The sequence below is a fragment of the Hypanus sabinus genome, chromosome 9, assembly GCF_030144855.1.
Source record: "Hypanus sabinus isolate sHypSab1 chromosome 9, sHypSab1.hap1, whole genome shotgun sequence".
NCBI classification, from domain to species: domain Eukaryota; kingdom Metazoa; phylum Chordata; class Chondrichthyes; order Myliobatiformes; family Dasyatidae; genus Hypanus; species Hypanus sabinus.
The window spans coordinates 148647657-148662268 of NC_082714.1; the positions used below are offsets into that span (position 1 = coordinate 148647657).

At 38.9% G+C, this 14612-nt stretch overlaps 2 protein-coding genes across 2 annotated transcripts in view; one reads left to right on the forward strand and one right to left on the reverse strand.

Annotated features, from left to right (window-relative positions):
• LOC132399891 (calcium-responsive transactivator-like) overlaps window positions 1–7884 on the reverse strand; it is a 97320-nt gene extending 89436 nt beyond the window's left edge. The window contains exons 1-2 of the mRNA XM_059980777.1: window positions 7660–7884; window positions 4705–4781 (exon numbers count right to left, since the gene is read on the reverse strand). Coding sequence (XP_059836760.1) covers window positions 4705–4781; window positions 7660–7728 — 146 coding nt within the window. The 5' untranslated portion in view covers window positions 7729–7884. The remainder of the gene's footprint in view (window positions 1–4704; window positions 4782–7659) is intronic.
• Window positions 7885–8000: 116 nt separating this feature from the next.
• LOC132399893 (proteasome subunit alpha type-7) lies at window positions 8001–14482 on the forward strand. Its single transcript, XM_059980785.1, has 7 exons — window positions 8001–8245; window positions 9626–9752; window positions 10634–10758; window positions 11203–11325; window positions 12580–12699; window positions 12981–13043; window positions 14320–14482. The coding sequence occupies exons 1-7, from the start codon at window positions 8144–8146 to the stop codon at window positions 14407–14409; spliced, it is 750 nt and encodes a 249-aa protein (XP_059836768.1). The 5' UTR covers window positions 8001–8143; the 3' UTR covers window positions 14410–14482.
• The last annotated feature ends 130 nt before the right edge of the window (window positions 14483–14612 follow it).

A 14612-nucleotide genomic window follows, 5' to 3' on the forward strand; every position in this document is an offset into this window, starting at 1 on the left:
TTACCACAAGCCCACTGCTTTTTATTGACATATACAATAATTTGGATTTGGATGTACAGGCCACAATTTCCAAATTGCACAAAACTTAGAAGCATAATTAACTGTTACAAGGATAGCACAAATACAAGAGATTCTCTAAATGCTGGAGATCCATGGTAACGCAAAGAAAATATTCAAGGAACTCAGCAGGTCAGGCAGTGTCTATGGAAAGGATAGAGTGTTTATTTTGGGTCAAGACCCTTCATCAAGACTGACGAAGGAGAGCAACACCCTTCATGGCTATATCACAGATGGTAGAAAGGAAGGAGAGGTAGTAGATAAAATATAATGCTGAAAAAATGAGAACTACTCTATTTGATAGGAATGATAGAAATATGACATATAAACTAGATAACACAATTGTAAAAGGGATACAGATATGGTGATGTAGATGCATGATTTTAATGGAAGTGACAGTGGAGGTTAAGAAATGCCTTGAGGATCCTGGGCTTTACAAGTACAGGCAAAGAACAAAAAAGCTAAGAATTTGACCACAACTAAAATTTTGTGTCATGTTCCAGGTATCACTCTATAAAAAACATGAATGTTAGAGAAGTTTCAAAGGTGTTTAACAAAATCATTACATGGATGAGGGACTTTCATTGTGTGATGATAATGGTCTTTCCAGGATGAGGGGTGGCCACAAGGAAACCAGAACACCTGGAAAATGAAAATGCATATGCCACAATGCTCGTCATTGACTACAGCTCAGCATTCAACACTATCACCCCATCAAAACTCATCACTAAGTTCAGGGTCTCAGCACCTTCTGTCCAACTAGATCCTTCATTTCCTCACTTGCAGACCACACTTAGTATGGATTGGCTCCAACATCACCTCCACACTCATCATCAACACAAGTGCGCCACAGGGCTGTTTCATTCATTTGATGCCTATCATTAGGTGGCTAAGTACAACTCAAATGCCATATTTGAGTTTGCTGATGACACTACTGTTGTTGGCTAAATCAAAGGTGGTGACAAATCAGGTAATCTGAAATCTGGCTGCATGGTTCCACAACAACAACCTCTTACTCATGTCTTCAGAAGCAGTAAACTAGAGGTCCATCAGCCAGTCCTCATTGGAAGATCAGAGGTGGAGAGGGTCAACAACTTTAAATTCCTTGGTGTTATAATTTTGGAGGGTCTGTCCTGGGCCCAGCACGTGTGCAATTATGAAGAAAGCAAGGCAGCACCTCTGTTTGTGAAGATTCCGCATGACATCTAAAAGTTGCCAAACTTCTGTAGATGTATAGTCGAGAGTATATTGACTGGGTGCATCATAGCCTGGTATGGTAACACCAATTCCTACAAAAAGTCATGGGTATAGCCCAGTCCATCACGGGTAAAGCCCTCCCCAGAATTGAGCATATCTACACCAAGTGTTATTGCAGAAAAACAGCATCCATCATCAGAGAACTGCCCCCCCACCCCCCCCCACCCTGGTCATTCTCTCTTCTCACTGCTGCCATCAGGAAAAAGGGACACAAGCCCCAGGATTTACACCACCAGGTTCAGGAATAGTTATTACCCTCAATCATCTGGCTCTTCAACTAAAGGGATAACTTCACTCAACTTCATTTGTCTCATAATTGAAACGTTCTCACAACATATGGACTCACTCTCAGGTTCTTGATATTCATTGTTCGTTTGTTTGTTTATTTATTATTATTTATTTCCTTTTGTATTTGCACTGTCTGTTGCCTTTGGCATGCTGATTGACTGCCTGAATTAATGTGGTCTTTCATTAATTCTGTTATGGTTATTATTCTATTATGGATTTATTGAGTATGGCCTGAAGAAAATGAGTATTAGGTGATATGTATGTATTTTGATAATGTTTACTTTGAACTTTGTCAACATGGAGCAAAGAGAGTCTGCAAATCTGTCAGGAGCAAAGGATGTTTGGAATGAAGAAGGTGGAGCACCAATGGAGGGGAATGGGACAAGTGGCAGAGAAGGAGTGCCAGGAGTGGTGGGGAGGGTGGCATGGGTGCAAACACACTCAGTCCTGAGACACCGAACTGATTCCAAACAATTGGTTTATTGATCATTACGGAATATCCTTCCCGCTCCCTCCCCATTTTCCAAATCATGCTTCCCCACTCTCAGTCCACAACAGAGATCCATATCAGAATCAAGTTTATCATCACTTACATATTCAGGAAATTTGGGTTTTTTTTGCAGCAGTAGACTGCAATACATAAAATTACTACACTATGGTGCAAAAATTTTATATGTGCCTAAGACTTTTGCACAGTACTGTACATGGTAACATATACATACTTTAACAATTAATTTCCTTTGAACTTTTGTTGCAGTTACTTAAAGAATATCTGTATCAAAAGGAATACAATTTCATTAGATAGAGATAAAGTGTTTCGAGATCTATAGCTTGGAGCGACAGACTAAAGACTAAAGCACAAGATCCAGAAGAGACACAACGAAAGTATTATTTTTGGGTTGAGTTTAGAACACACTGCTAGGAATAGGAGTGGAGGAAATTCAATTAATAATGGCACTCTTTTAGATTGTGCTTAGTGGAGTATAATGATCAATTAACTGTGTTTTATTTAAATTGGAGAGAGAACAAAGGTTTCTGCTGGTTCTTTTCTGCCCAGTGCAAGTCGTAGTCTGCTTCCTTTTACCACAGAATTTTATATTTCATTTTCAACCTAACGAGTTTTGCAATACAAAAGGTTGACTTTAGAGTACTTTCTATATATTAAAAAAAGGCTGCAGAGAACCATGCAGGTCTTATGCTGGTAACCAAATATCTACAGAATTGTAGAGTCAGCAAATGATTAAGTTCAAACTTTATTCTACAGGGATAGAACATATAGTATAAAACACATACTTTGTTGGGGTGGGGTCAGGGAGGTACAATATTGCAAGTCAATTATGTGATTTAGCAGCACCACAAACCACCAAAGTCAACCACTTATACAATTAGCAACACCATCTAAGACTACTCATTAGATTTTCTGAAAAAGTATAATCTTAAGTTTTTTTTTAAGTGGTAAGCTTTCCTACAGCTACCTGAACATCTAATAACCACAGCAGTCCTATACCTCAACAGTCTCATCCTCCACAGATAGTAACATTCCTACAAGAAAGTTTTAACACTTAAAAACATTGAATCACAGTTAAATCATTAACAATACTGTTACATCTGGAAGAAACTTCTAGATTTGAATAACACCAGATCTTTCACTGCTGTTACAATTCTAATCTCATTAGTTATAAACACAACCAGATATAGACAAAAGACAATAGGTGCAGGAGTAGGCCATTCAGCCCTTTGAACCAGCACCAACATTCACTGTGATCATGGCTGACCATCCACAATCAGTACCCTGTTTCTGCCTTCTCCCCATATCCTTTGACTCCGCTATCTTTATCTAATTCTTTTCTGAAAGCATTCAGAGAATTGGCCTCCACTGCCTTCTGAGGCAGAGCATTCCACAGATCCACAACTTTCTGGGTGAAAATGTTTTTCCTCAACTCCATTCTAAATGGCCTACCCCTTAATCTTAAACTATGTCCTCTGGTTCTGGACTCCCCCAACATCAGGAACATGTTTCCTGCCTCCAGCGTGTCCAATCCCTTAATAATCTTACATGTTTCAATCAGATCCCCTCTCATCCTTTTTAATTCCAGTGTATTCAAGCCCAGTTGCTCCAATCTTTCAACATATGAGAGTCCCGCTGTCCCAGGAATTAACCTTGTGAACACAATACTCCAGGTGTGGTCTCACCAGGGCCCTGTACAACTGCAGAAGGACCTCTTTGCTCCTATACTCAACTCCCCTTGTTATGAAGGCCAACATGCCATTAGCTTTCTCCACTGCCTGCTGTACCTGCATGCTTACTTTTTGTGACTGATGAACAAGGACACCTAGATCTCGTTGTACTTCCTCTTTTCCTAACTTGACACGATTCAGATAGCAATCTGCTTTCCTGTTCTTGCCACCAAAGTGGATAACCTCACATTTATCCATATTAAACTGTATCTGCCCACTCACTCAACCTGTCCAAGTCACCCTGCGTTCTCATAATATCCTCCTCACATTTCACACTGCCACCCAGCTTTGAGTCATCTGCAAATTTGAAAATGTTCCTTTTAATCCCTTCATCTAAATCATTAATGTATATTGTAAACAGCTGCGGTCCCAGCACCGACCCTTGCAGAACCCCACTAGTCACTGCATACCTGACATATGATACCCTCCTGATGAAGGGTCTCAACCCGAAACGTTGACTGCTTCTTTCAACTGATGCTGCCCGACCTGCTGAGTTCATCCAGCTTTTTTGTACGTCTTGACATATGATATGTAGTCACATATTTGACTACTTATGTTGGATAAAGTTTGCTTAATCAGAACTGTGGTAGTTCACAATTATCTTAAAAACAGTGATACCTCAGGAGTGAGAATTAAACTAGTCCCAACCAATAAATGTCAACTTTATGTGGCTAATTTAATGCTACTACAATGTTGCCAGACACAGAAAACATTTCCAAGCAACTTCACTTCAATCCCACCACCTTTCTAGCATAAAAAAATCCAGCCTTTCATATACCAGATGCAGTGATATTTACTTCTCTTCTGGTAGATAGGACTTTGACATTTTCACTAAAACAATGTTCAAAATGACAACAAACTTACTGAGAACACTCTGCAGTTTTGCCTTTACTCTGGTAATCCATGATACACTGTATCAAATGATTGTTTTCATCCAACATCTAAAATCAGAAATAATTAAAATTGTTTCAGTTATATAGAAGAAACATAAACCAAATCTTACAATATAGTATAATTTAGTACTATTCACACTTAATTATACTCAAATGGAGTGCAGTTCTGATGGATTATTAAAACTATAATACTCATGGTAAACAAACATGTTTACAGATCAGCCTCCAAATTATTACCTGTTTTACAATTGTAGTTCAGTGTAATTGTTAAAAGTATTCAAAATCCCTTATATTAAAATATCTGTTTTGCTGACCAAATGCAAAGATGAAAACCAGCTTCAACCTCCATACTGATGGAAATGCAGAGCTCCAAAATAGGATTCTAATTAGGAGCTTAAAAGTTATATTTGATCTACAAAGGAAACCAGTTTTCTGTTGACAGCTGGCACAACCTTCTGTTGATCACTTGAAAGCAACTTATTTATCAGACATACCAAAATTATATAATGCTCCATATCAAATTCTGAGAAATGAAGGGTCAGGGCTACTTCAGGGAAAAAAAACAGTATTCTTTGATCATCTGGTCTAACTATTAATTCTTCAAAATGGAAGAATGAGATTCTTCTCTTCTGTCATTCAATGAACTACACACTACTCTTTAGTCAACCTGGCAATAGAATTAGTGAAGGGTCAGCCAAGTTGGGAGTTGGAACCATTGTGCTGTGTCAAGTGACATATGTATTTAGAGGCAACCAATTACTGGAAATTCCACCAACCAAATCAAAATGTTTAGAAGATTTATTCTAGCTAATTATTCATTACTTTCAATTTAAATCAACACTAGATCTTTTAAAATTTATTGGTTCCATCTATCATTTCTTTATTTGAGTATTAGATAACCCTAAAATTGATTATTTGGTCCATTAGCACAAATGCAAAACCAGATTGTTCCACAATAAAATCCTTTATTCTCAATGGATATATTTTCAGAATCTGGAGAACTAGACCATGAAGATCTTGAGATACAATAGCTGCACAAGGGTTGGAATTAGGAAAGGAAGAGAAAATTAAAAATTTATGTAAAAGTAATCACTTATTCTGTTTTATATATGTATAAATCATAAAACTTTACTATTTTGATTTTCAACTTCTCAATTCACCGAGAAACCTTTGCCTACTCTTCTTCAAATAGTTGCCGGTAATACTAACTTTATGTCTCATCTTAAAATAGAAAATTGAATGGACTATTGGCCTGACGTTTCAAAATGACTAACTTTTTTTCTGAAATTATATGCAATTAGCCTCTTTAAAACTTCCACTATTTATTTGTCATTTCTTCCAGGAAAAGCAAGATGGCAGAAAGCTACAGAAAGAGGGAGCAAAATGATGCAAAATATTAACACTGCTGGTTACTTGGCTAAATCCTGGCACACATAACACGAAGGCAGACGAGCATCCTATCTAATGTGCCGTTTGAGCTCTTTGTGCTCCGTTACGCTGAAGGCGCGCACGATACACCGAAAATAATCAGTCCAATCCTGATAAATAACGAGATATCGATCTGGTTACCCGGCTGCACTCATCAGAGGGAAATCCGCGCTGAGATCTGTTTGCAGCGCAGTTAGCATGAGCGAGGGTGTTCTCATCGGCAGTGACAGAGACAGATGCGAAGTGGTGGGTGTTTAGCAACAATGCTCCCTGTCCATCGGATGGCAGCACGATGGTTTGCTGAGCGGGATGCTGATGAGGTGTTGATCGCTGTCTGCACTGACACCTTTTTCTTCGCCATTATTAATCCGCGAAACTGCCATCATTTTCCCACCAACACGACATCGCCCTCCCCTCCCAAACCCTCACAGCCCTCCCCTCCACTCACCTATTCCGGCTCCTTCGTTACCATGAATGCCAAACTCAACGCAAGGCACCATCTGGATAAAGTTTGGTTAAATGCAGCACGAGTAGGGAGGAGAGGGGGGAATCGAATAAAAAATCTAATGCTTCGTTGCCCACTTAACCCGTCAGAGTAGAGAAACCGAGGTTGCAAGAAGCTTCCATCAGCACCATGAATCAGTTCCTCTTTACAAAGCAACTCCATTTGGAAGAATTGTTAAACTATTCACAGATTGTAAGTTTCAGTTCATTACTCAGATGCGTTCTCATAATAATTTAATAAATAATGAATCAATCTGCAACATAAAACACAACCTCCTTCACCATTTTAGCCTTTCCATTCCTGACTAAATTAGCACTTATATGAATCAATCCTTGATTGTATGGCTTAGCACCCGATCGTCTTATATGCTTCTTTGAAAAAAAAATTCGCAGGGTTTATTTTATCGGAATTGCAATTATTTTTAGGGAAAGTATTAGAGAAAATATATATCATTCAGTGATTTACCGGCTTTTAAAAAAAAACTGCAATGGGCAACTAACTGCATGCACATTTGGCATTATTTTAGATAAACGCGCGCGTTAAAAAAAATCACCTGTCAATAATAAGGGCGCAATGGTTTGGTTAAGTACATGTGATCGGTGTTATTTTACAGATTAAGAAAGAAAGGAAAATCAAATATCTACATTTTAAAAATGAAATCATATGATGCACTAGCTCCTTAACCTCCTTTGCCCCAAGTGTCTGCACTATCATCACACCTTGCTTTGTTCAGAGCTGCTGCATTCACAATCCTAAGAGTTGGGGGAGGAGGGGGGGGGTGGATATCACTACTGTCCCCAATCAGAATCTGTAAAGATGAAATCCCGCATTTCAAACCTGAACGAAATGGACCATCTCTTCCGAAGAATAAATGACAATCGATGAATTGCACTCCAGGCAAGGAATTGCATTTTTAAAAATTAAAAATAATTGCCATTTGCAGATTTTTCCGCCGAGAATAACAGAATGCAATATAAATAATAAGACGTTTACCTTTTGAATGGTAGCTTGAGTGACCTCCCCTTTCCCCCGCTGACGAGCTGATGCAAAGGCCACCGACATGATGCTCGTTCTCCACAGGCTCGCGTTGTGTTTGATCTAATTCGACTGCCGGCGAGGCTGACACGGGGGTAGCAGCGGCGCTGGCGATCGCGATCGCGGACGCGGCGGTCGGGCAGTTGCTGAGCAGCGGCTGCAGCTGCTGAGGGAACGGGGCAGCGACACGGGCGGCTGCAGGCTCCGCCTCCCGCAACACTCACTCCCCCGCGCAGCGAGTGGACGGCGCCGGGGCGGAAGGGGCGGGCGCGATGATTCGACGATTGTAGGGGGGGGGGGTGGTGGCCCGGGGATCAGCGACTCGGTTTCAGTTTCGCTCTCGCGGGCGCCGGGCTCGTGTTGTTTCGGCGGTTGGTGCTAACTGTGGGGAAAGGGGGCTCTCGCGCCGGATCTTTCGCCCGCCCGTCCGCACCCGCGCGCCATGAGCTCCAGCTACGACCGCGCCATCACCGTCTTCTCGCCGGACGGCCACCTCTTCCAGGTGGAATACGCACAGGAGGCGGTGAAGAAAGGTTCGGCGGCGGTGAGTACTCGAGCACGGGGGCTAAATGAGGCCTGCGCCCTCACCTCCGCCGCACCCCTCAGTCCTTCGGCGGGTTCCGGGACTTTCCTCTGCAATCATGGCCCGGAAGGCCGGACCCCGGAACAGAGTTGGATGCGGGGAAAATGTCTTTTAAATCTATGCAGCAGGAATAGATTTAGAAAATCCAACAGGAAGGACTGAAAACTGCAGAGTCACTGGGACTTTGCATTGTCCTCAAACTCCTCTCAGAGTGGGCTTGGATTTATAAAAACCGAACTGATCGGCCCACCGCGATCCCGTTCTCCATCCAAAGCCCTGCAATTAGATTGTCTGTTACTGAGTTTATTTCCAAATGAGTGTGTTCCACAACATTGAGCGTTGGTGTTTGCAGTTCCTGGTAGTGCCCGAGCTCCTCCAGTGCTCGCTGCCTGAACTACATCTGCTGTCATAACTCCTAACATTTGCAGTTGATTTGATTTCCGTTTCGTGAGACATTCTCAAAGTGCTGGAGGAACTCAGCAGGCCAGGCAGCAGCATCAATAGAAGGGGGTACAGCCGACTTTTCGGGCCGAGACCCTTCACGCAGTGTCCTGCCCAAGGGTCTCGGTCTGAAAAGTCGGCTGTACTCTTTTCCGTGGGTGCTGCCTGGCCTGCTGAGTTCCGTCAGCGTTTTGTGTGTGTGTTGCTCGGGTTTCCAATTTCTGCAGATTTTCTCTTGTTCGTGAAACATTCTGTGCCGATGAGGCTTGAAATTAGGTCTTGTGTTCCGTCGGGAACGCAGACGGGAATTCGTCTGTAGAAACATAGAAACCCTACAGCACAATACAGGCCCTTCGGCCCACAAAGTTGTGCCGAACATGTCTCTATCTCAGAATTACGAGGCTTACCTAAAGCTGTCTATTTTTCTAAGCTCCATGTACCTATCCAAAAGTCTCTTAAAAGACCTTATCGTATCGTCCACCACCGTTGCCGGCAGCCCATTCCACGCAATCACCGAGTAAAAAACTTACCCGACATCTCCTCTGTACATACTTCCCAGCTACTATACCTACTGTAATGTTATTTCCAGAGAGCATTAGTAACGTTTATCTCCTTGCAACATCTTTTGTATGTGAAATTGAAATTAGATTCATTGTTCAGATATAGTAAATCCAAACTTTTAATGTATTAAGTATTGTATAAAGTAGTTCTTTTCATACTAAAAAAAGCCTAGCCCATTCACGAGAAGCAGTGCGAGTCCAAAGGAAGAATAGACACACAAATCCTGTCACCACTTTGTTGATATAATCATTTATGTTTGGGCAAATTGCATTCCCACCACTAGTTTGTGCAATGGCGAGATAATTTTAGGACTAATACTTTTAATCTTTTACATGGTAGGTTAGTGTGCGAGGAAAAGGAATTGTGGTCCTTGGAGTGGAAAAGAAATCTGTGGCCAAATTGCAAGATGAAAGAACTGTAAGGAAGATCTGTGTATTGGATGACAATGTCTGTATGGCCTTTGCAGGTTGGTTCTAGCATTAAATGAGATATAATCTTGAAACATCTCTTCAGTATCTTTTTTTTAATCATAGAATTGCAATTTCATCCACTGGTTGAAGAATCAAGTGTCGTAGTCACAAAGCTAGAGCTGGAACTGTAACAGCTCAGCAAACTCTTTTTGTTGTAAATATTATATTTGTAAATGGCATTTTTGTCACCATATGTGATCAGTGTTTTACAGACCAGGAAATACTTGTACAATGTAGACAGCTGAAGGAAACAGATAAGTTATACATAACATAGTAAAAATACTTTTAAATGTCATTGGCTATAGGATAAGTATTCCATAAAATTGGACAATGTTGTAAACATGAATATACATTAGAAAAAGTTATTGAAAGTCATGTGGCACTAGTGGCAGAACACAGAAACAACCCCTCTTGGCCATTGTGTCTATACTGACAATTAAGCACCCACTTGAACTAATGTAATTTTATTCTCCCATTATTTTGGTTAACTTAACCCCAGAATCTTAATACTCAAATTTTAGTGAAAGGCTTTACATATTTAATTGTAAAATATCACTAGGGTGGAAGGGAAATAATATCTTGTATTGTGAATATTGAGTAAGTGGAAAAACCAATTTTGAAAATGGTATTTGTGTTAATTTTGTATTGCAGTCTTTTTAACTTATATTTAAAAATCTTCCATACAACAGACAGGATTTGTACTTAGTGGATTGTTATTCCTTGAATTTGATCTTGTTTTGCAGTTTAAAGAATCTTTTATCAAAATTGCACCCACAGGACAGTGATTGTAGTCAGAGGGCTTGCTGTACTTTATCGTGGTCAAATAATATTCTAAGGAGTGTCAAACATAAATGTTGTCTTTCAATATCTTTTATAGGACTCACAGCTGACGCCCGAATAGTGATAAATAGAGCTCGTGTGGAGTGTCAAAGCCATAGACTCACGGTAGAGGATCCAGTCACAGTTGAATACATCACACGCTTTATTGCCAGTTTGAAACAGGTAAATGATTATATTAGCTTAGTTGTTTTATGTTAACAAAATTTGTGTAATTGCAGAGCTCGAATTTTACTGTCATAATATACAATAGAATTTCTTATACTGCAAGATTAAAGTTAATTTATCTTTACATCAACATTCTTATCCTTTATATTTTGATCCAATTCCTACGATTTAACTTAACTGCATACCCTGTATTATATTAGTGTTAGTTCAAATGCTGTTCTGTACAGAGTAACTTTCCTTTTTTAACAATTAAAGGCTGCAAGCCCATATATCATGTGAGTTGCGTGTGAACTTTACCTATCTGTATATCTTATTGCTATTTTTCTACTGCCAATTTTAGTATGCTTTTGGTTTGCTGCTTTGTTCTAATGAATTATTAAAGGATTGCCTTGTTTGTGCAAAATTTAGTTGAGTTAATATGCATTTCCAAATTGTTCACAGCGTTACACACAAAGTAATGGACGCAGACCATTTGGTATTTCTGCACTGATTGTGGGTTTTGACTTTGATGGAACAGCACGACTATATCAGACTGATCCATCAGGCACCTACCATGAATGGAAGGTAAATAGTCTGAAAAATACAGTCCTCTGGTTAATTTTTAGTTGAAGATGGCCTTTTTGAATTAGTAGCACACAACAAGTCTTACTTATGCTAAATTATTATTTTTTTTTACATAGGCTAGGCAACAGACATTCTTGCTAGGGGCCTTCTAGACACTGAGAAGGGAATTCATTACCATCTATCTGGGCTGGATTCAGAAGTGAGATGAAAAATTCTTATGCTAATCCATCCAGATCACCAAAATGGACTACTGTTTAATACCTAATAAAAGAAAATGACCTGGATGCAGAAGTAGAAGGGTGGGTTAGTAGGTTTGCTGATGACATAAAGGTTGGAGGTGTCTGGAAGGTTGTCAGAGGTTACAGCAAGACATCGATAGGATGCAGAAGTGGCAGATGGACTTCAACCCAGATAAGTGTGAAGTGGTTCATCTTGGTAGGTCAATTTGAAGATGAAATATAATATAAATGTTAAGACTCTTGGCAGTGTTGATGATCTGAGAGATTTTGGGGTCTGAGTTCATTGGACACTCAAAGCTGTTGTGTAGGTTGACAAGTGTTAAGGTCTATGGTATGTTGGCATTTATCAACCATGGAATTGAATTCAAGAGCCATGAGGTAATGTTACAGCTATATAGGACCTTGTGGTCAGACCCCACTTGGAGTACTGGGTCACCTCACTACAGGAAGGATGTGGATACTATAGAGGGTGCAGAGGAGATTTATAAGGATGTTGCCTGGATTGGAGAACATGCCTCATGAGAATAGGTTGAATGAACTCAGCCTTTTTCCTTGGAGTGATGAGAAGTGATTTAAGAAGTATATAAGATGATGAGAGATGATGATCATGTGGCTAGCCAAAGCATTCCCCCCCCCCCCCCAGGGCTGAAATGGCTAACACAAGCAGGCATAGTTTTAAGGTGCTGAGGGGATGTTAGGGATAAGTGTTTATACACAGTAGCGTGCGTGGAATGCACTGCCGCTGGTGGTGGAAGCTGATACAATGAGGTCTTTTAAGAGCCTCTTAGATGGGTACATGGAACTTAAAAACAGAGGGCTATGTGCTAGGGAAATTCTAGGTAGTCTCTAGAGCAGGATACGTGGTTGGCACAACATTGTGGGCTGAAAGGCCTGTCATGTGCTGTAAATTTCTATGTTAAAAATGTACTTGAAACTTGAATGCATAATTTAGCTTCTGTTTTAACAAATTTCACATTTCATGACTGTATGATTACTTTTTTTTTTAAACACTTAGGCCAATGCCATAGGGAGAAGTGCAAAGACGGTCAGAGAATTCTTGGAGAAAAACTACACTGAAGAAGCTACTGCCACAGACAGTGGTACCATAAAGCTTGCAATAAAAGCTTTATTGGAGGTAAATTGTTTCAGTGAAAATAACTGGATAGAGAGAAAATGTGGTCAGCATTAGCCTGTAAAATACCAATCAAATACTTTGAGGAATCATATGGCAGTTTCTATTTAATATCAAATCAATCCTTAGGATTCTGACAGCTTGTTAATCAAAGGTCAACTTTATTTGCCATATACATATTAGGAATTTGCTGGTGTATTGGTGTGACAATGCAATGTTATGTTTTTTTAACAATTTTAATACAAAACGGGGAAATATCTTACCTGTATTAAACTTTTTTTTAGGTTGTACAGTCAGGAGGAAAACACATTGAATTAGCAGTGATGAAGCATGAACAACTCTTAAGGGTAATGAATGTTATCTTTATTGATTTTAATGCTCGATTTGTATTGAAACTTATTTATTCATTGACTGTTTAAAGTATCCATTCCTGTTCATATTCCCCACATAACCCAAAATTTCCCCATATCGCTTTACTTTAAAAGACTCAACAGTAAAATACCAATTATTTTATCCAATTAAAAATCTTTTATAACCACAGTAAATTTACACAAGCTAGTTGTTAAGTTTGCAGTTAGAGAAAAATGTTTATTCTATCAAAAAACCTTAAAGATCAAATTTGTGGTATGAACTTACCTTTTACCATTTATTGCTAATACTACAGAACTTCAATTCTAAATCATTTCTGCTAGTTAGCACTAAAATTAACTGTAGACCAATCAGATGAGAGCATTCCTAGAAACAAAACAATTTTAAATTTAAAACAATGGAAGCTGAAAAATTACATTGAAAATACTCTCATTTAAACATTAATTTTAATTAAGGGATAGAATATGCTAAGCAGTTAAAATACTTAACTCAGTATCAGAGTTTTGGTAGCACTGGTTCATAAATAGCTTAAATTCTTAATACAAAGGCTGCTAATCACAGCAACTTTGGAAATTTTGCATTAAAATACTAACTTGCTGTCATGAGTTTTACTGTTACTTATACAGTACAGGTCAAATTTATGGTGCTCATTTTTATTGGTTGTTTCCCTTTATATGTACCTTATTTGATAACTATAACTAGTACTTTGCATTATGCCACTACTTTCAATTTAAAGTGTTTCATTGTTTCACTTTCCCCGTGACACTGTAAGAATCGTAATTGTCATTGTGATCTTTACTTGTGCCTACAGCTCAGTGTATGAATGTTGACTCAAAGATTACAATATAACTTCCTTTTCCTAGGGAACATCCATCCCATCTCTGTGTACGTGTCCCCAATAGACAACTGTTTTCTCTTAGCCATTTTAATAATAAGAGACAATTCAATATAAATAAATCTTCCATTTGTGGTACTTTTAAAGTAAAGTCCTGTTCTGATTCTGGTGGTTCATCAAACAATCTAGAAAGCAACTTTGAACGATACAGGATATCTTTCACTTAAGAATTAACTGAATTTACAGAATTTTATTTCCTTTATATTTTATAAGTAGCTAACCTGTAACTCCTTTTGAGTTTATTCAAACAAAATTGTATTCTCATTAGTTCACAAGTCACTTCCGTAGTGCCACTTTAACTAGTTTATTGCATATACAACTTCACTAAGATATAAATTAATAAGTATTTGTTTTTATAGATCCTAAATCCTGAGGAAATTGAGAAGTACGTTTCAGAAATTGAGAAAGAACGGGAAGAAGCTGAAAAGAAAAAGGCGCCAAAAACCTAAAGCTTTTTAAAAATATAAAACTCTGTATTTTACTAATTGCGATTATGGGAATAAACTGAAGAATTGTGCCTCAGCTGAATATTTAAACTTGCTTTACACATGATTTATCTAGGTTTTATGAATTTGCTATGGCTGCAATACATTGATTTGCATCTAAAGCTTATAGTAGTTAAATGATTCTAAAGACCACAATTCCCACCTCA

What these genes read in the sequence shown, in the direction of transcription:
- LOC132399893 (XM_059980785.1), top strand. Translation starts at nt 8,144, where the DNA reads ATGAGCTCCAGCTACGACCGCGCCATCACCGTCTTCTCGCCGGACGGC. An exon ending in TGAAGAAAGGTTCGGCGGCG is followed by an intron (nt 8,246 to 9,625) that starts GTGAGTACTCGA and finishes TTTACATGGTAG; the next exon opens with GTTAGTGTGCGAGGAAAAGG. An exon ending in TTATTGCCAGTTTGAAACAG is followed by an intron (nt 10,759 to 11,202) that starts GTAAATGATTAT and finishes AATTGTTCACAG; the next exon opens with CGTTACACACAAAGTAATGG.